Source organism: Pleurodeles waltl, chromosome 9, assembly GCF_031143425.1.
Source record: "Pleurodeles waltl isolate 20211129_DDA chromosome 9, aPleWal1.hap1.20221129, whole genome shotgun sequence".
Classification (NCBI taxonomy): Eukaryota; Metazoa; Chordata; class Amphibia; order Caudata; family Salamandridae; genus Pleurodeles; species Pleurodeles waltl.
In genome coordinates, this window is record NC_090448.1 from 1,097,477,818 (window position 1) to 1,097,504,620 (window position 26,803).

The following is a 26,803-nucleotide window of genomic DNA, read 5'->3' on the forward strand; positions in this document are numbered from 1 at the left end:
ATCTCTGGCTTAAACCCGGAGGTGCGTAGCCATGCGTGTCTCCGAATAGTGACCACTGTATTCACAGTTCTTGTGGCTGTGTCCACTGCGTCCATTGCCAAACGTATCTGATTGTTCAAGATACTTTGGCCCTCTTCCACCACTTGTTGTGCACGCTTTTGGAACTCCTTGGGCAGATGTTCTATAAGGTGCTGCATTTCATCCCAATGAGCTCTGTCGTATCTTGACAATAAAGCTTGGGAATTGGCAATGCGCCATTGATTGGCCGCTTGTGCTGCAACTCTCTTTCCCGCTGCATCAAACTTTCGACTTTCCTTGTCGGGTGGTGGTGCATCTCCACAGGTGTGTGAATTAGCCCTTTTACATGCTGCGCCTACTACTACTGAGTCAGGTGTCAGTTGTTGCATGATGTACACAGGGTCTGTAGGGGAGGGGGGGCTTGTACTTTTTCTCCACCCTTGTTATGATGGCTCTGCCTTTGACGGGCTCTTGAAATACTTTTTTCGCGTGTTTCAACATCCCTGGTAACATTGGAAGACTTTGGTACTGACCGTGTGTCGACGACAAAGTATTAAATAAAAAGTCATCCTCAATGGGTTCAGCGTGCAGTGCCACATTGTGAAAAGCCGCTGCTCTGGACACCACTTGCGTGTAGGCAGTACTGTCTTCAGGGGGTGATGGTCTGGCTGGGTAGCAGTCTGGAATATTGTCTGATACTGGCGCATCATATAGATCCCATGCATCTGGGTCATCCTGGCTCATCCCTGTGTGCGTTGGAGATTGCATCATAGGGGGGATTGCAATTGGTGACATTTGCGGTGAGTGGTGTGGTGATGGTTGTGGAGAAGAGCGAGGTGGAGTTACTGCTTTTGCCACTTTTGCTTGTGGTTGTTTGTCTGTCTTGGAAAGCAAGTTTCCTTTTCATCCTTATAGGAGGGAGCGTTCTTATTTTCCCGGTTTCCTTTTGAATATGGAGTCTTCTTTGTGTATAATCTGGCTAACCCGCTTCTAGCTCTTGTCCAGATTTATGGCCTTGTAGTTGTGTTGAAAGGCCTTGTTCTTCAGATTAGGAGCTTGTTTTCGGCTCCGAAGCTTGATGTTTCGGTACCAAAACTTTTTCTACAATCTTTTTCGGCTCCGAAGCCACTTTTTTTCGGTTTCGTGTGCCGATCTCTCACTGCCGACTTAGTTCGGAGCCGGTATCTCGGTGTCGAGTATACTCTGTGCCGGGATCCCGACCGGAGTCGGATGACTTCGACACCTGTGTGCCCTTTTTCGGCGCCGATGGATGGTCACCGATTTTACGGGTTAAGCCATGGCCTGCTGGCGGTGGCATTCCCCTGGGCCTTCATGATTTTGGCGTGAGTTTTGGCCGGGGCATGTGAATCTGCAGCACTACATTCCATGAACACATGTACACTGGGTAAGTGACAGTTTGTTCGATGGATGTGTATCTGCAGATACACATGCTGTGCATAAACTGAAAAGCAGTTCTTTTCCCAGGTAAGCGGTGGCTAGCCTGTAAGAGTTGAAGTAGTTTGAAATAGTGTTTTAAGCACTGCTTGACCAACATTTGCTTGTCGAGATAACACATCTACATAGTAGTGTTTAGTAAATGTGTGTGGTGTGACCATGTGGCCGCGTAGCATATGTCTGCCACTGGTATATTGCCTAACAATGCCATTGAAGCACCTTTCTTTCTAGTGGAATGTTGTAGGAAGTTGGCTCTGTATGTGCTATTTCAAAGTAAGGAATAGCATGCACAGAGTCCAAGGGTTCGCCTTAGAGGTAAGATAGTGGCAAAAAGAGATAATACTAATGCTCTATTTTGTGGTAGTGTGGTCGAGCAGTAGGCTTATCAAAGGAGTAGTGTTAAGCATTTGTTGTACATACACACAGGCAATAAATGAGGAACACACACTCAGAGACAAATCCAGCCAATAGGTTTTGTTATAGAAAAATATCTTTTCTTAGTTTATTTTAAGAACCACAGGTTCAAATTCTACATGTAATCTCATTTGAAAGATATTGCAGGTAAGTACTTTAGGAACTTTGAATAATCACAGTAGCATATATACTTTTTACATAAAACACAAATAGCTGTTTTAAAAGTGGACACTTAGTGCAATTTTCACAGTTCCTGAGGGAGGTAAAGTATTGTTAGTTTTAACAGGTAAGTAAGTCACTTACAGGTTTCAGTTTTTGGTCCAAGGTAGCCCACCGTTGGGGGGTTCAGAGCAACCCCAAAGTTATCACACCAGCAGCTCAGGGCCGGTCAGGTGCAAAGGTCAAAGAGGTGCCCAAAACACATAGGCTTCAATGGAGAGAAGGGGGTGCCCCGGTTCCAGTCTGCCAGAAGGTAAGTACCCGCGTCTTCGGAGGGCAGACCAGGGGGGTTTTGTAGGGCACCGGGGGGGACACAAGTCCACACAAAAAGTACACCCTCAGCAGCGCGGGGGCGGCCGGGTGCAGTGTGCAAACACGCGGCGGGTTTACAATGGTTTTCAATGAGAGATCAAGGGATCTCTTCGACGTTGCAGGCAGGCAAGGGGGGGGCTCCTCGGGGTAGCCACCACCTGGGCAAGGGAGAGGGCCTCCTGGGGGTCACTCCTGCACAGGAGTTCCGTTCCTTTAGGTGCTGGGGGCTGCGGGTTCAGGGTCTTTTCCAGCCGTCGGGAAATGGAGTTCAGGCAGTCGCGGTCAGGGGGAGCCTCGCGATTCCCTCTGCAGGCGTCGCTGTGGGTGCTCGGGGGGAGGGGGGGGGACAACTTTGGTTACTCACAGTCTTGGAGTCGCCGGAGGGTCCTCCCTGAAGTGTTGGTTCTCCACCAGTCGAGTCGGGGTCGCCGGGTGCAGTGTTGCAAGTCTCACGCTTCTTGCGGGGAGTTGCAGGGGTCTTTAAATCTGCTCCTTGAAACAAAGTTGCAGTTCTTTTGGAGCAGTGCCGCTGTCCTCGGGAGTTTCTTGTCTTTCTTGAAGCAGGGCAGTCCTCAGAGGATTCAGAGGTCGCTGGTCCCTTGGAAAGCGTCGCTGGAGCAGGTTTCTTTGGAAGGCAGGAGACAGGCCGGTAAGTCTGGGGCCAAAGCAGTTGGTGTCTTCTGTTCTTCTTCTGCAGGGGTTTTTCAGCTCAGCAGTCCTCTTCTTCTTGTAGTTTCAGGAATCTAAATTCTTAGGTTCAGGGGAACCCTTAAATACTAAATTTAAGGGCGTGTTTAGGTCTGGGGGGTTAGTAGCCAATGGCTACTAGCCCTGAGGGTGAGTACACCCTCTTTGTGCCTCCTCCCAAGGGGAGGGGGTCACATCCCTAATCCTATTGGGGGAATCCTCCATCTGCAAGATGGAGGATTTCTAAAAGTTATAGTCACTTCAGCTCAGGACACCTTAGGGGCTGTCCTGACTGGCCAGTGACTCCTCCTTGTTGTTCTCATTATTTTCTCCGGCCTTGCCGCCAAAAGTGGGGGCCGTGGCCGGGGGGGGGGGGGGGGGGGGGGGTGGTGCGGGCAGCTCCACTAGCTGGAGTGTCCTGCGGTGCTGGAACAAAGGGGTGAGCCTTTGAGGCTCACCGCCAGGTGTTACAGCTCCTGCCTGGGGGAGGTGTTAGCATCTCCACCCAGTGCAGGCTTTGTTACTGGCCTCCGAGTGACAAAGGCACTCTCCCCATGGGGCCAGCAACATGTCTCTAGTGTGGCAGGCTGCTGGAACCAGTCAGCCTACACAGATAGTTGGATACAGTTTCAGGCGGCACCTCTAAGGTGCCCTCTGGGGTGTGTTTCACAATAAAATGTACACTGGCATCAGTGTGCATTTATTGTGCTGAGAAGTTTGATACCAAACTTCCCAGTTTTCAGTGTAGCCATTATGGTGCTGTGGAGTTCGTGTTTGACAGACTCCCAGACCATATACTCTTATGGCTACCCTGCACTTACAATGTCTAAGGTTTGGCTTAGACACTGTAGGGGCACAGTGCTCATGCACTGGTGCCCTCACCTATGGTATAGTGCACCCTGCCTTAGGGCGGTAAGGCCTGCTAGAGGGGTGTCTTACCTATACTGCAGTATCCAAAAGTTGTTTACATTTTCTAAAGTCTTTCGTTTAGTCTATATAATACATTAAAGCTCTTTTGAGATCAAGAGTGTGGAGAGCTCTTTCAGCAACTGAATCTGGCTGTGAAAGAAGACTGGCAATTCCATTGACTGAGAAATGGTGATACGACTTTGGGTAAAAAGTTTGAATTCGTCCTAAGTACTATTTTATGTTTGTGTACCTGGAGGAAAGGATCTTCTAAAGTGAATGCTTGAATGTCACTTACTCTTCTTAAGGAAGTAATTGCTACTAGGAAAGTCACCTTCCATGAGAGAAACTGAAGGGCGCAAGAATGCATGGGTTCAAAGGGTGGACCCATAAGTCTTGTGAGCACAATATTAAGATTCCATACTGGAGATGGCAGAGCTGTAGGTGGAATAACTCTTAAGACATTCCATAAAGCTTTTATGACAGGAATTCTAAACAGAGAGGTATGTTGCCTGTTTTGGAGGTAGGCCGGTATTTCTGTTGAATGAATTTTAACAGATGAATATGCAATATTTACTTTCTGTAAATTAAGCAATTAACTCTATATCCTGTACTGATGCTTTAAGTGGATCAATGTTTTTAGGTTTGAAGTGATATACAAAACGTTTCCATTTATTTGCTTAGCACTGCCTGGTTGTCGGTTTACAGGCTTGTTTTAGAATGTCCATACATTATGATGAAAGCTGTAGATATCTAAATTCTATGACCTCAGGAGCCAAATCACCAGGTTGAGCACACTGGGATTGGGATGCCTGATCTGACCCTTGTTTTGGGTCAATAGGTCTTGTCTGTTTGGGAGTTTGTGATGTGGTACTACTGACAGATCCAATAGCGTTGTGAACCAGTGTTGACGTACCCACGTGGGACCTATGAGTATCAGTGAGAGAAGTCTGACGGATTTTGTTGACTAGAAATGAAATTAACAGGAGAGGGGGAAAAGAGTAAGCAAATAACCCTGACCAATTGATCCATAGCGCATTGCCCTTGGATTGAGGGTATGGGTATCTGGACGTGAAGTTTTGGCATTTTGAGTTTTCGCTTGTTGCGAAAAGGTCTATGTTTGGTGTTCCCCACATGTGAAAGTAATGTTGAATTACTTGTGGGTGAATCTCCCATTCGTGTATTTGTTTCTGAGTCCTGCTTAAAAGGTCCGCTAATTGGTTGTGTATCCCTGGGATGTATTCCGCTAGCAGGTGACTATGAATCGCCAACTTCCGAATTGTTTGTGCTAAAAGGGACAATTGGGATGAGCGTCCCTCCCCCCCACCCCGTCTCTGCAGATGATACACTGTTGTCATATTGTCTGTCCTTATTAAGACTGTTTTGTGTCTGATTTGTGGTTGGAATGCTTTTATCACTAAGAACACTGCCAGCAATTCTAAGTGGTTTATGTGGTAAGTTTGCTGGATTGAGTCCAATTCCCCCTGTATTGTAGGATTGTTGAGAAGGGCTCCCCAACCTGTCATCGATGCATCTATGGTGATTACGGTCTGTGGCACAGGGTCCTGAAATGGCCACCCTTTTGATAGGTTGGTTTGATTCCACCATTGCACAGATTTATAAGTTTGGCGGTCCAACAACACTAGATCCTGACATCCTGTAGAGTGACCATGTGAAAATGCTCTGACAGAATATATTGATTTAGAGGCCAGAGATAAAGAATGGGCCTGAGAGTGCCATCTGTTTTGGTATGAGGAAGTGTTCAAGAGCGAGCCTGTGAAAACAGGGTGCAATGTTTGGTGGAGTAGAGCAGTTCTAGGCAATACCACTGCAGATAGTTGATAGTACCCATTGATCTGTTATAATTTGTTGCCAGTGAGAATGGAAATGCTGCAGTCTTCCTCCCACAGGAGATGTATGTTGCTGTGGAATATTTCGGAAGTCATTGTTTGAGGACGTGGAAGCACCCCTTGAGGTGTTGGATTTACCTCTGAGGCGAATGTGGTGGAGAAAGCACAACAGTTTTTGCTTGTCCTTATGTTTGTCAATTTTTGCCGGTGAAGGGTCAGTATCCAGACTCTCTTAGAATGCTAACTTTCTTTTGGTAAGCGGGAGGAGGAGAAGGAATAATTTTTCCAGTCTCTTTCTGGATTTGAATTCTCCTTTGTATATGGTCCATAACCTCTAGAATGGGTTGAATGTCCGATTCATCCTCTGGTTGTTCGAAAACATGTTTTGTGCCTTTAAAAGAATGTTCTGTAAATTCACTGGCAACATGTTTTTCTCGAGTCGAAAGTCCAGTTTCCTGGGTATATGAAGGTGTTTTCGGTTCTGAAGGTGGACTCCGATGCTTTGGCTCCGAATAGGATCGAGGATGGTTCAGCTCCGATGTAGTGGGGCACCAACTCAGTTCTGAGGTGGAAGCCTGTATCTTTTGGCTCAACACAGACACCGAAACAGGTGTGGTGGCCTGTTGGGGGAGTGTATTGGCGTTTTCAGCACTGAACCCAAGGGTCGGTTGACGATTGTATGTTTTTGGGCGGAACCATGGCTCAGAAGCAGTGGTGCACCCAAGGCCTTGCGTGGTTTTTTACTTGCTGGGGTTGGGGCTGGTGTACTCCCATACTGCACCGCAGATAATGCCTGGCTGTACTCGTCTGAATCTCAGCCAGAGTCCGAAACTGGAATGGAAACTGACGTTTGAGTCTGTTCCTCCCCAAGGGTGTTGAGCGTAGTTTTCGACTCCATCTCCAACCGCCTTGCTTTCCGATCTCATAGTGTCTTTTTTAATCGAAAAGACCAACATGCCTCGCAGCTTTCTTCTCGATGGCCTGGAGAAAGGCAGAGGTTACACACCAAATGCTGGTCAGTGAAGGGAAACTTGGCGTAGCACTGAGGACAAAATCTGAATGGAGTACAATCCATGAGCCTGTGATGCAGCTTGCCCAAAAACAACTCCCGACTGTACACTGGGATCAAGTGCACTTTTTGCATTTGTTCAAAATGTGACGTTAATAGCTGCATTTCCTCCACATTGACATTCCTAATGGGCATGTGCACTTTCTATGGGGTTTGTTCACTCTACACTCTCTCTACACCCTCCTAATACTCCCCTGGTGTATGCTACAATAGCTGCTAGTTACGAATCTCTTCCAGTTTTTTGCTGTAATATATTGTTGTCAGCTAACTTGCCTCGAAGTATTTCCATTGAGCTTGTCGGTAGGTTGAGGTGACTAAACTGTCTTCAGGAACCATACTGTCAGACTGAGGGTGTCTGGTTCCGGATGCCACACTTCAACCTCCTGAGATGTCAACAAATCCTGGTGTACTGGAAGTCTTATGAACTGATCCAGTGATATCTCAATGAGATCTGAGAACCATGTAGGTGCAGCCCATTGTGGGGGCTATTAGGATTAGAGTGTTCCTTTCTACAACTGTGTATTACATGTGGCGTCATTGCGATTGGAGGAAAAACAGAGGCAGAGCTCCATGACCATTTTATCGAAAGGGCATTCCATAGCATCTGTGAGAGGTAGAATATGGATGCAAAGCTTTGTTATTTCAAGTTCTTGTATGCTGCAAATACGACTACATGCGTTGTCCCCCACCTTTGGAACGTCTTTCAGTGTCTTCCTGTAACAGTATTGCTACTAGTGGCATCTTGTTCACTATTGCCCACTTCCACATCTCATAGGCTAATTTTGGGTGTGAATTTTTTCCCCATGTTTGCTGAAGTAAAACGCTGTTGCAGTCTCTCTCTGGATTAACATGCCTTTTCTTTCTGGAAGGCCTTCAGAGATCAACTGTCTTGAGTTCCAACACATGTATGTGTTGTACAGTGTGCTATCGGTTCCATCGTCCTCTGACAGTTATGCATATGACCTCCCCATGTTGTACGGGATGAGTGTTGTGATGGTTATTCAGGCAACTGGTGGTTTTAAGGGTTTCCCCACTGTAATGTTCTTTAGGTTCCATCATTATTGCATTTACTACTGAATCTGGTCTGAAACCACCACTAGATCGTCCTAACTCCTAGTTCGTGGTTACCATTGTTGTTATAGCCAGTCCTAAAGTTGTCGCATGATTAACCTAGTATGCGTCACTAAGGTAAAGCATGAAGCCAACATGTCTATCATTTTCCTCACTGCACTCACTGTCAGGCTTTGACCCTTTTGGAAGAGACTAGACTGATCTATCAATGCCTTGACTTTCTTGTCCACTAAGAATGCTCCTGTGGTCTGAATTCTCTACTGCCCCCAGTAAGGGGCCTTTGTGGTGTTGATTTTAAAATGTTGATAGAGAACCACAGGATGTAGAACATCCTGATGATGGTTTTTGCACTCACTGAACATCTTTGCCCTTACAACCTAGCTGTCCGGGTATGGGTATTCCCCTTCGTCTGAGGTATGCTCACTACTAATCTCCAACAAGTCCTGTGTAGTTTAGCTACAGGTATGTGAAGGTGAAACTGGACGCAGACCAGGAGCTTGACAGAAACACTCCATTTGGGGGATAAGTTTTAACAGTGTAAAAGACCCTCTTATGGGCTAGATAATATCTTCAATCCTGCAGAATATCTATCTGTGCAAACTCCAGATATTAGGAAGTCATGCTCATAAGTTCAGAAACGCTAGGTCAGGATTCAGAACTAGTCTACTGTTCCTCAGAAGGGATCATCACATTTCCCCAAAGGAGGTCTGAACTACTCAGAGCTGAGGGACGTCTGGATACTTACATTAGCAGCTAAAGCTCGGGATAGCCAATGGCACCATTCCCTGTTGGCTTGCCGAAAACTCTTGTCTTTTACCAACCATTTTAAAGCATTTTTGTCTCCGATTTTTGCTCTATTTTTCTGCAGGTGGATTCCTTACTCGGATTCTCAAGTTCTGAAACTCTTTCTTCTCTCCGATTAAAACTAGTTTGGGTGCCTGGTTTAATACCCTGGCATCTTCAAGCATGTGCACACCAAGAATCGCCATGAGTATCAAGGTTTTGGTCCTTAAGTTTATTCTACCAGTGTGGGTCCCTCTTAAGGAGCCGCTTGACACCTTCAACATGTATATTAAATACAGGGCGGCTCCGCGGCTACTGGAAGAATGCACACATTCTACAGGCAATCATAACGTAAACATGAAAGATCTCTGCTGCATCCAGTACTAGACATCAAATGAGTATTGGTTCTAGAGTCAAATTTCAGTGCCCTTATCTTTGTCTTATGTAGATGACAATGGATCTACACAAGTAAATTTCAAAGCCTCCAGTGCTGATACAGCACGCATTTATAGTGGACCTTAAGCATATGGTCACCTTGGGGTTCTGAGAATAGGCTGAGCAACAAAAGCTCTACAATTAAAGCCCTCCATCTCTTAATTAGAAGACAGACTTAGCTCTTCAGAATGCACATATATTACCATTAGGTTCAGTGTCTTCATGCTTCCTCAGTAGTACAGGCTAGAAAGATGTCAAATTGTTGGAAAATACATTTTTCCGGCAACTAGTTGTTAAACATTTGCTCTCAAATACTGAATGATACTCTGCCACTACTGTACTTTGTCTTCAGTTTCAAGTCTTTGTCCTCAGAGTGGTTTGTTTCCAGGGAACTCTTGTTAACAACTCCAGACCAAATAGCAGAAAAATAAAATGTTAGAGCCTGAGTCTGTGAATTACTGGTTTCATGGAATGTGAACATAACTAACAATATTCTTAACTAACCATGATCTGTAACACACAAGCTTCAAACATTGGACATTGAACTGCAGTGTAATTTTACCAGTGGCAAGATGAGATTTCTGTGATAGGACACTGCCCAGTGACCTCACACTATCTCAGCACTAACAATTTTGGAAATAATTATATGTAGAGAAATGGGATAAGTCTTCTAAAAGGTCACTATTCTCACCTGTCAAATAATCAAGAGCTTTCATATGTCTTTCTCTGCCCGTAGGAAATTATTTCTGTAAAAGGGAACAGGGTTGAATTAGTTTATATTCAAAGTGATGTTAAGTAAAGGACACTGTCTGTCATTCATGCCCACTTTACAAGGGTCAGGGAGACTTCTGATGTACTCACGAGGGGATTATATTTGCCGGACAGCCAACTGGTCAAACTTAGCTGTCCAGTGACTGGGGTGCAGAATGGATGCTTCACTAGGTCGAGGTTACATTACTTCCTTGGTTAATCAGCACTGTTCAGTCCCAATCGCTGGGAAGCCATCCTAAGAGAAAGTTATATATCTTATGTAACAATATTTCTGATGGAAACTATATGTTCTGTGTTCTGACATAATGGCAACATCTGGTGTGATATTTTAGTGCCTATTGTTAAACTCTTTAGGTTCCTCTCCATATGCCTTCATCAGGCATGGGAAAAAAAAGAACAGTCTTCAGCGTTCCACATGACCTCCATATCAAGGTCAGTGTCATTACATCCTTGATTGCGAGAGTCAACATGACTGGAGTCGTCTGGTGATCTCTAGCTGTGTTGCAGAATTACAGCTAGAAGGGAATGGTTCCAGATGCAGTCACATGCCTGGGAAGATTTAGAAGCATGTGCAGGAGGCACCATCCATCATACGTGGTTCATAACCAGCTAACTGAAAATAATCTCTAGATCAAGTGCCAGCTTTGCAAAATGTAAAAAATAAATTGCCTGCTGAATCTTTCAGAAAAAAACCCAAGTGAGCTATCAATGATTGAGTGCGGCACGATTCCTTTCACGAATGAGGCTTTCCTCAACTGGACCTTTTTGAGAATGTGAAAAGCTTAAAATGCATCATCTAATTCTTGAGGTATTAACAACCAGGAACTAACAAGAATGCCCTTTGACCAACTAATTTGGGAGGGTTCTATATGATCTTACCTCGTCTCCAACCTCTTCTATTCTCTTCATTTGGACACAGTCCAAAGCTAAAATATTCACCATTGCTCCGGTATGGCAATGGGAAACTGTGATTCCCCATCTAACAGAACAGGCTCAGACCAGGTCTTCTCAAAAGCTCAATGGCTACATCCTACACCTTAACCTCTCATTGTTGGCTGCTTGGTTCTTTAACATATTTTCATCAGGTAGGAGTTGATCTCCCTCTGAACTTTCTGAAAAAGGAAAGCATTTATCCACCAAGGAAACCTATGCCTTCAAGTTGGAAGAGATCTTCCATTAAGGTTCATCTTACACCAAAATTGCAAATCAAAGTTACTGCCTGCAGTTGCCTTGCATTTACTACTATTACAATAAAATGTCCTTCACAAACCTCCCCCCTCTTCCTCCCTCCAAGGAGAAGGAAAAGTTACTTACCAGTAACCTTAGTTCTCTTTCAGGGGCAAAGTAGCCAGTCTGAGGAAGAGGTGGCCAGTGGGATGTAATAGAGGATCACAGAGCCACAGCATGGAGTATTTCTCAATACAGACACCAGATCTCAGCCATACCTAGTAGTTTATGGAAGAACACTAAAGCGATGATCTGGAGAACTCCCCAGGTAAGAGCTTATGGCTTTGTTTCACCCTGGCAAAAGGTCATAAGTACTTCTCACTTATAACAATAAGGCAAAATAATATGAATTAAGTGATTTGAAGGATCTTTACACACCCTAAATCTTGACAAATGCCCTCAATCAATTAGGCATTTAAGATTAGGGCAGAAACACAGTGGCAGGCGATTAGAGTCACTGAGTCCTAATAACCCATATTTGCCAGAAAAACAATGTGAAAGATTTTGCAAACCCGCATACGCACAATTTTAACAATGTTTACTTCACAGGAGGTGGATATTCCCACCACTTCAATAGTATTATTATACTACATTGAACAGAGATTGAGGACACTTCCAAGCTAAAATCATTGTAAAAACGAGTTTGAGGTGAAGCCTTTGGTAACATCTGTTGCAAGCAAGTAGTAATGCAATGACTAGGAGTGCCAACTTGTGTGTGGGAGGTCTTTTTAATTAGCGCATGGCCAGGGATTCAGGTGGAATTACAGGAATCACAAAAATTGAGAACAATATTTCAAGCCTCTCATTGTGGACACTGGTAACTTACGTATGCATAAAACATACTAAACCTTTGAATATCCTTCTAGCCCCTCTGAAGTCTTTCTTGATCAGGCTGTACTATCAATTCATGAGAGACAAAGTGCTGTAGTTATGAAGTACACTGATTTTCACAGTATGAAAAAGGGAAATGACGATGGATGGAAAAGAATGTCATCTTGTTCCTTGAGAACTCTCATTCACCATAGCTTGAGGATGAAACAAATGCTTTGGGGAAATGTATTGCAAAAGACAAAAAAAAAAAGTCAGAACTTTTGTGAAATTGTAGCCTCAGGCTTGATTACTGAGATACGGAGAATCAACAATAACTGAACAAGAATGGCCAACTCTTGTTTGACGATTACTGCTGTATATCTTGCTTCATACGTGAAAGTGATAAATCACATATTCCATCTAATGTAAGATGTTGCAACCCTGATGTTACCATCTAACTCATGTACTGCCAGTACTGTCTACTTGAATCTCAATACTGTGATATGTTAGAATTACATGTTTCAGAATCCAGCGGAGCACTATATTCAAGGGTAATTAATAAAATGTCACCTGATAATAGTTACTAACCTAATGGCAGATATGTTCTTCGTTCGTTGCCTGTCAAGTGCTTCAGCTCTCTCTTCAAGCTCGTTTAGCTGGTCTTGAATCCTTTTGGCTTTTTCCGGGTCCCCCGCCTCCTCTGCCATGGCCTGCCAACAATGTGCACTCAATTATAAATTAACTATTTAACGTGCTAGCAGGTACATGTTTAGAATTATATGTTTTTTTATCAACCTTACTACGGCAGTCATGAGTAGCTCAAATTCCATGGAAATCAGCACCACATTCAACCCTTTATTATCCTTAAAAACAAAGCTGAGAGGATCCACAAATTAGGCGGGGGGATGGGGAAGAGACGGACTGGAATGAGATGGGATAGACTGGCGTTTGGTAGACTGCAACTGGGTAGATTGTAGTGGGGTAGAGAAGGGTGGGGGCTAGACTGGAGTGGGGTAGTGGGGTTGGGGAGATTGGAGAGGGGTAGCCTGGGGTGGAGTGGGGTAGACTGGAGTTGATTAGGGGTAGATCGGAGGTGAGTGGGGTAGAGTGTAGTGGGTAGATTTGGGTGGAGCAGTGTAGTCTGGGGGTAGAGTGGAGTAGACTGGTGTAGTTTGGAATTGGGTAGATTAGAGTTAACTGGAGTAGGTTGGATTTGAGTAGGTTGGAGTGGGGGAGATTGGGTGGATTTGAGTGGTGTAGACTGGAATGGAGTGGGATAGTTTGGAGTGGGGTAGACTGAAGTCGGGTACAATTGGGTCCAGTGGGGTACATTGGGGTGGAGTGGGGGTGATTGGGTTAGTATGGAGTAGTGAAGATTGGAGTTAAGTGAGGTGGAGTGGACTGGGTAGAATAGGGTGGGGTAGATTGGAATAGAGTATTGTAGTAATGTTTAACTTGGTAGACTGGAGCAGAGTGGAGTAGACTAGGGTAGAATGGAGTACATTGGGTTGGAGTGGAGTAGATTGAGTGGCTTGGAGTGGGGAAGAGTTTAGAAGGATTCTAGTGTAGACTATAGTAGAGTTGACTGATGGAGCAGGAGTGGGGACGACTGGAGTGCAGTTCATGAGAGTGGGGACGACTGGAGTGCAGTTCATGAGAGCGGGGACGACTGGAGCAGAGCGGGGACGACTGGAGCAGAGCGGGGACGACTGGAGCAGAGCGGGGACGACTGGAGCAGAGCGGGGACGACTGGAGCAGAGCGGGGACGACTGGAGCAGAGCGGGGACGACTGGAGCAGAGCGGGGACGACTGGAGCAGAGCGGGGACGACTGGAGCAGAGCGGGGACGACTGGAGCAGAGCGGGGACGACTGGAGCAGAGCGGGGACGACTGGAGCAGAGCGGGGACGACTGGAGCAGAGCGGGGACGACTGGAGCAGAGCGGGGACGAATGGAGCAGAGCGGGGACGAATGGAGCAGAGCGGGGACGACTGGAGCAGAGCGGGGACGACTGGAGCAGGGAATATTGGCATAGACAGAGAGGAGCGGAAGGGAGTGGAGTGGGATACACTGGAGTGGAAAGGGGTTGGCTGGAATGGAGTGGGGTAGATTGGAGTGAGGTATGTGGAATACTGTGCAGTTTGAAGGGGTAGTGCGGAAAGGGTAGAGTGGAGGGGGGGTAGAGTGGAGGGGGGGTAGAGTGGAGGGGGGGTAGAGTGGAGGGGGGGTAGAGTGGATGGGTATTGAGGGGAGTGTCATGGAGTGAAATGTCTGAGTGGAGAGGCTCGTTACAGAGTGGAGTGTCACACAATGGAGTGGGTGGCATAGAGTAGAGGGGTAGAGAGTAGAGTGAAGTATGCATGGTGTGGGAGCACACCACCATTAAAAGACAGCACATTTTCAGTTGAAATTTCCATTACTTTTGCACAGACTTCGTTTTACAGCGCACAATGTGTGAAAATGTCATCACCTAGTGTAGTGATGTGTTTTGATTGTATTCAAATATTTGCTTCCATCACACTTCATAATTAAAAAAACTTGTTTTACTTGTACATTCCTAATTCTGACATATTCTGATATATCAGCACCGCTCATTTACAGACATTTAAATTTTGTTGTGCGCTAGAAAAAAAACACTTCCTTCCGCACCAAGATTGTCACATAAATTCTCTCACTTTGAAGCCGGAGAAAGAAAAGTAAACACCAACCTTCGTTATATAGAAGCTGACATTTGAACTCTGTCTTTGAATGAACAGGAAATGTGACATAAGAAGAACAAGATTTAAAGGCCTGGGAGGAGAACATGGTGGCCCATGCTGCAGCAGGTCGCTAGAGCGCTCAGCTATTTGAGAAGCCTGGCCGCCGTTTAGCGATAGGAAAAACCCTGGAAGCCCTGGAAAGTGAATTTCATGTGCCTCCTTACCTTCTCTGAAGTGCAGAAGGTCACAAACCAGTCCGGTGGGGCTTTGTGCTGGTTGCAAGCCACCCTGGGACTAGTCAGTAGTCTCAGGGCAGAGGCATGCGTTCGTCTCCAGGGAAGAAGGGGGGGGGGGGGGGGTCTGGGGGGCGTCAGCACAATGGCCGCAGTGGCAGTGGTAGAGGGTGAGGACGACTCTGTGGAGCGGTGAGAGGCAAGGGGCCACAGCAGGAAGCATGCAGGATTTTTCAGGCCCCACAAGTGAAGGGAAGGGGTCGGCTAAGAGAGGTTTGAGGCCAGATTAGAGGCTGGTGAGACAACTGGCCTAGTTGGGGAGTGCAAGGGTGGGGTTTGGAAAGCGCACAGCTCGACTCCTAATACTGCTAGGAAAAGCTTTTAAACCCCCCCCATCGCTTTCTCCAGTGACAGAACCTAGAGGCGTGGGGGTTTTCCTACGTCAACCGCGCCCTGTACTACAAGAACGAAAAGCCCACTTGAAGTGACTTATTAAGTAGCAGTAAAGTAGGCAAAAGAGTTGTTCCAACAGTTCACAATGCAAACATTACTCCCTCACTGCGGCTCTTTTTCAAGGTTTTACTGATAGTGGGAGACATCAGGGGACTCCTTAGTGAAGCAAAAGAAGAAACGAGAAAGACAGTACAAACTTTGCTAACCATGGCTAGAGGAGATGATATGGTTAGGAAAGGAAGGAATAAGTTTGAGGCTCTGGTAAATCTGGAGGAGGACCCCAAGGGAGCAAGTGGGGCAAGGGGAGACACAACCAGCAGACAGATAAGTAATCATATGGTAGCAGTTTCTACACCAGCAGGTGCTGCTCCATCTCAGGAGCCTACACAGGAAGCTATACCGGAGGTACCTGCCCCCAAAGTCCCTGGAATTCACAGAGGTAAACGCTTCCCTGAAGACTATGATCTTATCACTTTCGGCCAATATTAAAAAGGGCTTTGTTGTTTCTGAAGCAGATCAGGGGGAAATAAGGGATGTCTGAAGCACTTGAGACAAAGTTGGACCTTCTGACCATCAGAACCCAGACCCTGGGTTCTGAGTTCTAAAAGTGGCGCTGGGGAAATAACAGGCAGAAATTCAGACACTAAAGCGTAGTGAGCACAAAATTCAGGATAAAGTAGAATAATTAGAGAACAGCTGAAGAAGAAACAACTTAAGAATTCTAAATGTTCCGGAGGGGGTGAAAGGTGATAACCTTCAGTCATATGTCCAACTATATGATGTGATCCCTGTTTTAGTTGGGTTCTATGGTCCCAATTGTGACGACATTGAACCACTTAAGGTGTTTTCTTTCTAGTCTTCTTTATTTCTCATATCCAGTTATAATGGCGGGTGACTTTTAAGTGATTGTAGATAACAACTTAGCTAGGTCAACCAGAAGTAGATCGATTGGCACCCCTAAATCACAGATGTATCTAAAAAAAGATGATGAAGCAATTTGGACTATGAGATCTGTGGCGGCAGAGAGTTGGTGCACAACAGGGTGTTTCCTTTCACAATGAAAAGTATGGGCATACCTCCCGGATTGATTACTTCTGATGGATTGGAGGTAAATAGAGGCAGTTTATTGTATCGCTTGTTTAGCAGCCCATTTATCAGACCATTCAGCAGTAATACTAACGATTAAGCCCTCTCTGAAGGATGAGGTAAGGAGATGGACTCTTGATCGTGCTGCTGGACAGTGATGTTGTTTCCCACCTCCGCACTGAGACATAAGAGTTTTTAAAGGTTCACATGGAATCAGTTCCTAGGACTGTGGCTTGGGACACTTTTAAAGCTATTATTAGGGGGGAATGTGTTCTGGATTCTCTGGAGTTTGCGTTTGAGTTTGAGTGTGGTGCCGGCATAGAGGGCGTTACCGTAGTCCAGTCTGCTGCTGATGAGTGCATAGGTGACTGTCTTCCTGGTCTCTGGGGGAATCCATTTGAAGGATTATTTTTTTAAGAGTGCGGAGTGTGTGGAAGCAGGAGGAGGTTAGTGCATTGATTTGCTGTGTCATGGAGAGGGAGGGGTCTAGGATGATGCCAAGGTTGCGTGCATGGTTTGAGGGGGGAGGGTGCGGGGCCTAGGGCGGTGTGCCACCAGGAGTCGTCCCTTATGGTGTTGTTGGGGCCGAAGATGAAGATCTAGGTTTTGTTGGAGTTAATCTTGAGGTGGTTAGTTGTCATCCAGTTGGCGGTGTCGAGGAGAGCAGCCTGTAGGTTGGCGGGTGCGGGAGAGGATAAGTTGGGTGTCGTCTGCGTAGGAGAGGTTAGTGATTCTGTGTGGTTGGAGGATGTTGGCTAGGGGGATCATGTAGATGTTGAAGAGTGTGGGGCTGAGGGAGGACCCTTGGGGGACTCCGCAGATGATCTTGGTAGCGGTGGAGTGGAAAGCGGACTCTTTGGGTCCGGTCGGTGAGGAAGGCGATGAGCCAGTCTAAGGCTTTGTGGCAAATTCCTGTATTGTGGAGGCGTGTGCGGAGTGTGTGGTGCCAGTCAGTGTCAAAGGCTGCGGAGAGGTCTTGGAGGATGAGTGTGACAGTCTCGCCTTTGTCGACTTTGGTCCTGATGTCATCAGTGCATGCGATGAGGGCGGTTTCCGTGCTGTGGTTCTTGCGGAACTCAGATTGTGAGGGGTCAAGAGTGTTGTTTTCTTCGAGAAAGTGGGATAGGCGGGCGTTGACTAGTTTCTCGGCAACCTTGGCGGGGAAAGGGAGGAGGGAAATGCGGCGATAGTTAAAGAAGACCTCTGGGTCGGCTTTGGTTTTTTTTTGTTTTTTTTTTAGGAGAGCGGTGATGTCTGCGTGCTTCCAGGGGTCTGGGTAGGTGGCGGAGTCGAAAGAGGAGTTGATTATGTCGCGGAGTATGGGGGCGATGGTTGGGCTGGCTTTGTTGTAGATGCGATGAAGACCGGGGTCGGAGGGGGATCCGGAGTGGATGGAGTTCATGGTTTTTTCGGTTTCTTCGTGTGTGGTGGGGGCCCATGTGGTGAGTGTGGTGGGGGGTCATGAGAGGGGGTTGAGTTGGGTGAGTGAGGGGTGTGTATGGTGGGTGTGTGTGGTATGAAGCTGCTGTGGATGTCCATGATTTTGTGGTGGAAGTGGTTGGAGAGGGCGTCGCATAGGGGCTGTGTGTGTGGGGGGTCTATGTTGCTGGCTTTGGGTTTGGCTAGCTCTTTAATGATGTTGAAGAGTTCTTTGCTGTTTTGGGAGTTGTTGTCAGAGTCTTGTAGTGATCTAGCAACTCTATTTCTGTTTAAATTTGGAGATCCAAAATTCTTCAAAGAGGTAAAACTGAAAGTGCTGCAACCCATGACAAAGGTGTGGTCTAGCTTTAGGCAGCAATGAAGGCAGAATACTACAGTTATCTGGGCCATATTTGGGATTCCCCAGGCTCCCCAGAATGACTTACCGATAAAGATGGAAGGCATAGAATACTGGCGCAATCTTTTCCTCGATGGTAGATCACTCCCCTGGGATGAGCTAAACAAGTAAACAGCCAGGCAGGGAGGAACCTTTCTACGTTCAAGTACTTACAGTTGAAAGGTTGGTCACAGAGTACCCAAGCAGTCATGGGATCTATGAACCTTCTGGAGGAGAAACTATCAGGGGTGCCCCAGGGAAAAAGGAAGTATTTACTTGGTACTGGGACATCTTAAAGGTTACGGACAGGGATTTCAAGCTGGCTGAAGAACTCAGGGGAGGATGCTTGCTGAGGGAGTAGCTACAAGATGTTTGCCAAGTATTGAACACTTTATTCTCTGTTGTCAAACCTGCTTCTCTAAGCAGAAGCCAACTTTTTTTCTATTCACAGAGCCGATCACCGTACAAGATTTTGAAAAGTAGGAACTTGGGAGTTGCCAAATGTGCTAAATGTGGTTTAGAGAAAGCAACAGATATTCACGTTTATGGTATGTCAGGAAATATGTTCATTTTGGGAAGAAGTGGGTAAGACCATCGTGCGTATGGTAGAGGTGGACGCCATGGTAAGCCTTTATTTAATTATTTTTGGGATAGGGGAGGGGTCAGAAGTGAAAACTGGTAATATAAGAAAGTTGCTTTTTTACTGTATATTCCTGGCTAGAAGGGAAATATGTTGAAAATGGGTAGGAGTATCATCTTAGAGAAGACCTGGAGTCTGAGGTGAAGAGGGCAGGAAAAACAAAAAAGATGTAAAGGCCCGTTCACAGAAAGCAAGTTTGTGGAAAAATACAGTCAGTAAACAGGAACTCAAGCTGGACAGTTTATAACGAATAAAGCCAGCAAACAGAACTCAAGCAACTGTGAGTTACAAACCACAAAGCCAATGGTAAGTAATGGGCAGAAATTATTTACAGGGAAGCTTTCAGAATGCTTACAAGTTGCTGTTAGCAAACCAGACAGCTGTGCAGCCCAAATCGTGCCCTACATGGCAATATTTTGAAACCGGTCAGCATATTCAGGCTGTTCAAGTTAGATCTACTGGCAGAGTACCCTCTTTCTTTGCTGAAAAAACAGCTAATGATGCTGAAGGCTGACAAGGATGACGTGCAGGACTTGGCTGACGCTGAGGCCCTACAATTAAAACAGAATTAGCTTGTATGAGGGTTAAGAGCAATAGCTCTTCGGTGTGATGTGGAGTGTAAAGCCTAAATAGAGAAAGTTGCAAAAGACCACACCCTGCAGTCAGAGTAAATTAGGCCCGGCTCAAACGCTCGCTCAATGGGTACTTAACAGGGCATCACAGGAAGCCCAATCCTATGTTCTGAGATAATCGGCTATAGTAAAACTGGACTTTGGATTACATATCTGCCTCACACTCAGCAACGTCAAAGGTTGAGTGCGATGGACTTTGGGGGTGGGCGAATGTTCATCTGCATAAATGATACTGAATAGCAATGGTAATGTGGTTCAGCTCCCGTGATTTCATTTATTGATAGCATTATTTGTGGTGTTATCTGTGACAATGTAGGCAAGATCATCTGTAGTAAAAGGCAGGTTTTACTGTTCAACATTGGAAGATGTCAGTAGTTTTGAACTGTAACCATTGTGTCCTTTTACAATGATGTTTCAAGGGGCATTTTCTGATTTCGGCAAAGAAATATAGGTCTTGTATGTATATATGTACATACACAATTACATACTGGATAACAGGTATAGCATTTTGAAAGGAAAATGGCTACTTGCTACCTACAATTTTAATCTAAAACATGATTACTAGTTCTAGCCCCTTATGAGGTGTTCTGGGCCATGATAGGCACTTAAGAGAACATCAGACTGAAAAAGACTATTAAGATAGGTCTCTGGCTGCAAATTTAAAAACATAACCACAATCTGCAAATACCACATACACTTGTGCATGCAATTTGGAGAGAGAAACTAACTGTAACGAGAACTTCAAAAACGCAAATACTAACGACAAGACATAACCACAACAACACTGCTGCAAATAATTTAGACAATGAAAACTCAAAAGGCAAATAGGCATCCAAGCAAGATGAATGGCAAAAGCAGGCATAAAACTAAAAATCTTCAAGCAGTACATCTGAATTTTGCATTGCAGATTTTGTAAACAAGCAATGATCCTGGTACCTAAGCATAACATATTTTCAATTTTTTCAACTCCACATTCAATGGTCCAAAACATTTGCTTGACTTTATCATGTTCTGAAAGCTGTGCTGAGGTAGAATGGAGCATACTGCAATCAGGCACTAGGAACAAGACCGCATCGAACCAGAAGTGTTTTTGGTAGTGTAGGAAAGTACCCTCTTTCTTGGCATGGCTACCCCCATTTTCAGCCTGTTGTCAGTGTGTTTGACTGTGTCTACTGGGATCCTGCTAACCAGGCCCCCAGTGGTTATGCTCTCTCATGTAAGTTTAGCTAACTGTACCTTTTCCTCCCTACAATTGGCATCCTGCCCCCCCCCCCATCTAAGTCCCTAGTATATGGTACCTAGGTACCCAGGGCACTGGGGTACCAGGGGATCCCTTTGGGCTGCAGTAGTTATTCTGCCACCCATAGGGAACCCATGCAAAGGGTTCTGCAGGCCTGCTATTGCAGTCTGCGTGAAACGGGCATGCACCTGTTTTCACTACAGGTCACTGCACCAAGTCTCTATAAGTCACCCCTATGGTAGGCCCTCTCATCCCAAAGGGCAGGGTGCAGATACCCGTGTGTAAGGGCACTCCTGCACTAGCAGAGGTGCCCCCACAAACTCAAGGCCCATTTGTCTGGACTTTGTGAGCATGGGGGGTGCCACTTCACGTGTGTACTGGACATATGTCACTACCTATGTCCAGCTACATAATGGTAACTCCGAACTTAGGCATGTTTGGTATCAAACATGTCAGAATCATACCCAAATACTTTTGCAAGTATTGGAAGTATGATTGCACACGCTCTGGGACTCCTTACAGGTCTCCCAGGATTGCTACCACCAGTCTTACAGGATTTCCCGGTCAGCCCAAGCTGCTGCAACCTCTCAGGCAGGTTTCTGCCCTCCTGCTGCTTGATCTGATCAAGCTCAGGAAGGCAGAATAAAGGATTTCCTTTGGGAGAGGTAGGCAACACCCTCTTCCTTTGGAAACAGGTATGACTGGCTTGAGAGGGGTAGCCTCCCCAAGCCACTGGTATGCTTTGAGGGCTAGCCTCCCCAAGCCACTAGTATGCTTTGAGGGCTAGCCTCCCGAAGGCACTGGTATGCTTTGAGGGGCACATTTGTGCCTTCCGTGCATAAACCAGTCCACACCGGTTCAGGGACCCCAAGTCCCTGCTATGGCACGAAACTGGACAATGGAAGGGGGTGTGACCACTCCCCTGTCCATCACCACCACAGGGGTGGTGCTCAGAGCTTCTCCAGAGGGTCCCTGGGTTCTGCCATCTTGTTTTCAAGGTTAGCAGGGAACTCTGGGAGCATCTGAGTGGCCAGGAAGGTGACGTCAGAGCCCCTTCCTGATACGTGCTTACCTGGTTAGGTGACCAATCCCCCTTTCAAGGATATTTAGGGTCTCTCTTGGGTGGGTCCTCAGACTCGCTTGCGAGACTCTAGCAGGATTCCTCTGCAACCTTCACTTCGACTTCTCGCCTCCAGAACTGCGACTGGACCCTCCAGGAACAGACAATCTGCCTCCCAAAAAAATTAAAAAATAAAAAAAAACTCTTCTGCAACATTCTTTCAGGGCTCCTGCCTGCAACATTTCCCCCGGCTCTGCATCCACGGAGGGTGGCATGTCTTCAGTCTGCAATAGAAGAAAGAAGGACTCTCCCTTGAAGAGAAGGAGTCACTCCCCTGCATCCGCAGGCACCTGCTGCAACAACAACCGGCCGTGTGGATCTCCCCTCATCTTGAGCTGCGTGGATCCTGACATCACAGGTGGTGGTGGTGGCCCAGAGTAGTCCTCTTGGTCCTCTCTGCCAGCTGTCCAACTTTGGTCGAGGTAAGCCTTTGCCTTCCCATGTAGGACAGTACCCCATGCACTGAGTCTCTTGCAGCTGCCAAGGCTTGTTTGCATCGCCTCCAAGGGATCTTCAGGCAACGTATAGCTCCAGACCCCAGCACGCCTTCCTGCGACACACAGCCTCCTGCGTGGTTCTCCTGCGGCGTGGAATCCCTTTCTGTAGTGCTGCGTGGGCTCCTTCGGTGACTTCTGTGTCCCCGTCCTGTGGGACTCCTGTAGGTGCTGACTCTGCTCCTGTGGATACTGTCGCTGAGGGTCTCCTGCAACTCCCCCTCCTGGGCTAAGTCCTCCTGAGCCTTACTGGTCCCTGACAGCACCACTTTTCCACTAACCACTAGTTTGCCTTTTTCAAGGCTTGTTGGTGGAATTCCTGCACCGACACCAGTCAGCAATCTTCACTCCAGCGTGGGACATCTTCTGCATCCATTAGCAACTCTTCTCCGGCTCCAGGGCTGCAGTGCTGATCTGTTCCTCTTCACAGTTGACCAACTCCTGCAAGTACAGCTGGGTGGGTAATGGATCCTATTCCTCCTGGACTCCACTGGCACTTTTGGACTTGGTCCCCTCTCTCCAAAGGTCTTCTCCTCCAGGAATCCACCGCTGGTTTCTTGCAGTCTTGTCTGGGTGTCTTCTTTTCCTTCCTCTTGGGTGGTTTGTAGAAATTCCAGTGATTTATTCCTGCTTTCCTGGTCACTGGAGGGTACTGTGTTACCCACCTTTGTGTTTTTCTGGTACTCCAAGCTCCCCTCTACACATTCCACTTACCTAGGTGGGGGTCCTGTGTTCACATTCCATTTTAGTAGTATATGGCAGTGGTTCCCAAACTTTTCTGACCCGTGGCTCCCTTGACCGATTGGCCATTGGCTGTGGCTCCCTGTCATGTCACTTTTGACGGGTGGGGGGGATGTATGCCAGGATTCGGGAGCACTTCAATTTTTCTTCCTAAAAAATAATTGGGCTGAAGCTGATAAAGGGCTTCTGCAATAGGGACTTGTCTTTAGTGACTTGGAGTATGCACTGCCAGTAATCTGCTGCTGCAGGCCAGTGCACAACATTTTTGTCACACTCTTTCTGCCTGCCATAACGCTTTCTCCTTGTTCCTGGATAGTTTAAAAAAAAAAAAAAAAAAAAAAAAAAAAAGCACATTAGCATTTTTGATCTCAGATCCTCCAGCACCACACTTGGAAGTCCTATATATGACAATAGACCTGTTTCAGGCCTCAAGGGGAGAAATACATTCTCCAGATTCTTTTTTTTTTATCTCCCGCTTTCCTCTTAAATGTTAACATTTTAGTAATTTCATGATTACCCTCTTTTCTTGAGTAGCTGCAGAACACGGACAGAAGTAACACTCTATCATTGTCCTGATTGGGCCTGACCCTGCCTAAATGGAAATGCTCTTTATTTATTAGGCAAGACGTCATGTGCTGGTCGAAACCACTCCAGACGCTGACCGCTGTGGCTTCCATAACATCCCCACATGGCATTCCCACATGGGTTACTCAGGACTGCAAATGCGCATTACAAAACCCTAATAAGTTTGAATTTTGCACTGTGATTCTTTCTTTTTCATACTACCGTACGGCTCTATTCCAAACATAACATCTTTAGAATGGAGCCGTATGGTAGTATGAAAGAGAAAGAATCGCAGTGCTTATTGAGTTAGCGCTTTCCGCAGGGCTTAATTTGAGCAGGTGGTTTCTGGTTTTCTGCATCAGACATTTAGTAAGAGCAAAAGATACATATGGGAAACGTGGAGGAAGAGAAAAACTAAAAAGCATCACAAAGGGAGAAAGTAGAAAGCTGCATGAGTGAGCTGAAGGAGTAGGAAGTGGCTGTAAATGGATTAAAGAGGCCCGAGAAGGCTCGCACATTTAAATGCAGCATCCACTTGTTTCAAAAGAGCTTTGAGCTACATCACATTTTTATCTACAAATTAAGCACTGGGTTTCCAGTGGGGGGGCACGGCACTTATTTTTAAGGACTGGACCTTAAGGCCGTATTTATGAAAAGTTTGTGCCACATTTGCATTATTTTGTGACGCAAAAGCAGCACAAACATACAAAATATTATTATATTTTGTGAGTTTGCGCTGCTTTTGCATAAAAAAAAGACACAAATGTAGCACATACGTTTCATAAATATGGGCCTTAGTTTTCTGCATCAGGCATTGTAGGAAGTTGGCTCTGTATGTGCTATTTCAAAGTAAGGAATAGCATGCACAGAGTCCAAGGGTTCCCCTTAGAGGTAAAATAGTGGTAAAAATAGATAATACTAATGCTCTATTTTGTGGTAGTGTGGTCGAGCAGTAGGCTTATCCAAGGAGTAGTGTTAAGCATTTGTTGCACATACACAAGACAATAAATGAGGTACACACACTCAGAGACAAATCCAGCCAATAGGTTTTTATATAGAAAAATATCTTTTCTTAGTTTATTTTAAGAACCACAGGTTCAAATTCTACATGTAATATCTTGTTCGAAAGGTATTGCAGGTAAGTACTTTAGGAACTTCAAATCATAAAAATTGCATGTATACTTTTCAAGTTATTGACAAATAGCTGTTTTAAAAGTGGACACTTAGTGCAATTTTTACAGTTCCTGGGGGAGGTAAGTTTTTGTTAGTTTTACCAGGTAAGTAGGACACTTACAGGGTTCAGTTCTTGGTCCAAGGTAGCCCACCGTTGGGGGTTCAGAGCAACCCCAAAGTCACCACACCAGCAGCTCAGGGCCGGTCAGGTGCAGAGTTCAAAGTGGTGCCCAAAACACATAGGCTAGAATGGAGAGAAGGGGGTGCCCCGGTTCCGGTCTGCTTGCAGGTAAGTACCCGCGTCTTCGGAGGGCAGACCAGGGGGGTTTTGTAGGGCACCGGGGGGGACACAAGTCCACACAGAAATTTCACCCTCAGCAGCGCGGGGGCGGCCGGGTGCAGTGTAGAAACAAGCGTCGGGTTTTCAATGTTAGTCTATGAGAGATCTCGGGATCTCTTCAGCGCTGCAGGCAGGCAAGGGGGGGATTCCTCGGGGAAACCTCCACTTGGGCAAGGGAGAGGGACTCCTGGGGGTCACTTCTCCAGTGAAAGTCCGGTCCTTCAGGTCCTGGGGGCTGCGGGTGCAGGGTCTCTCCCAGGCGTCGGGACTTTAGGTTCAAAGAGTCGCGGTCAGGGGAAGCCTCGGGATTCCCTCTGCAGGCGGCGCTGTGGGGGCTCAGGGGGGACAGGTTTTGGTACTCACAGTATCAGAGTAGTCCTGGGGTCCCTCCTGAGGTGTTGGATCGCCACCAGCCGAGTCGGGGTCGCCGGGTGCAGTGTTGCAAGTCTCACGCTTCTTGCGGGGAGCTTGCAGGGTTCTTTAAAGCTGCTCGAAACAAAGTTGCAGCTTTTCTTGGAGCAGGTCCGCTGTCCTCGGGAGTTTCTTGTCTTTTCGAAGCAGGGGCAGTCCTCAGAGGATGTCGAGGTCGCTGGTCCCTTTGGAAGGCGTCGCTGGAGCAGGATCTTTGGAAGGCAGGAGACAGGCCGGTGAGTTTCTGGAGCCAAGGCAGTTGTCGTCTTCTGGTCTTCCTCTGCAGGGGTTTTCAGCTAGGCAGTCCTTCTTCTTGTAGTTGCAGGAATCTAATTTTCTAGGGTTCAGGGTAGCCCTTAAATACTAAATTTAAGGGCGTGTTTAGGTCTGGGGGGTTAGTAGCCAATGGCTACTAGCCCTGAGGGTGGGTACACCCTCTTTGTGCCTCCTCCCAAGGGGAGGGGGTCACAATCCTAACCCTATTGGGGGAATCCTCCATCTGCAAGATGGAGGATTTCTAAAAGTTAGAGTCACTTCAGCTCAGGACACCTTAGGGGCTGTCCTGACTGGTCAGTGACTCCTCCTTGTTTTTCTCATTATCTTCTCCGGCCTTGCCGCCAAAAGTGGGGCCTGGCCGGAGGGGGCGGGCAACTCCACTAGCTGGAGTGTCCTGCTGGGTTGGCACAAAGGAGGTGAGCCTTTGAGGCTCACCGCCAGGTGTGACAATTCCTGCCTGGGGGAGGTGTTAGCATCTCCACCCAGTGCAGGCTTTGTTACTGGCCTCAGAGTGACAAAGGCACTCTCCCCATGGGGCCAGCAACATGTCTCGGTTTGTGGCAGGCTGCTAAAACTAGTCAGCCTACACAGATAGTCGGTTAAGTTTCAGGGGGCACCTCTAAGGTGCCCTCTGTGGTGTATTTTACAATAAAATGTACACTGGCATCAGTGTGCATTTATTGTGCTGAGAAGTTTGATACCAAACTTCCCAGTTTTCAGTGTAGCCATTATGGTGCTGTGGAGTTCGTGCTTGACAAACTCCCAGACCATATACTCTTATGGCTACCCTGCACTTACAATGTCTAAGGTTTTGTTTAGACACTGTAGGGGTACCATGCTCATGCACTGGTACCCTCACC

General features: G+C 46.5%; 1 protein-coding gene across 1 annotated transcript in view; it reads right to left on the minus strand.

The window, feature by feature from the left end:
• Positions 1 to 26,803, minus strand: part of RTF1 (RTF1 homolog, Paf1/RNA polymerase II complex component) — a 306,552-nt gene that overhangs the window by 131,336 nt on the left and 148,413 nt on the right. The window contains 1 exon segment of the mRNA XM_069208792.1: positions 12,616 to 12,737. Within this exon segment, the coding sequence (XP_069064893.1) occupies positions 12,616 to 12,737 (122 nt within the window).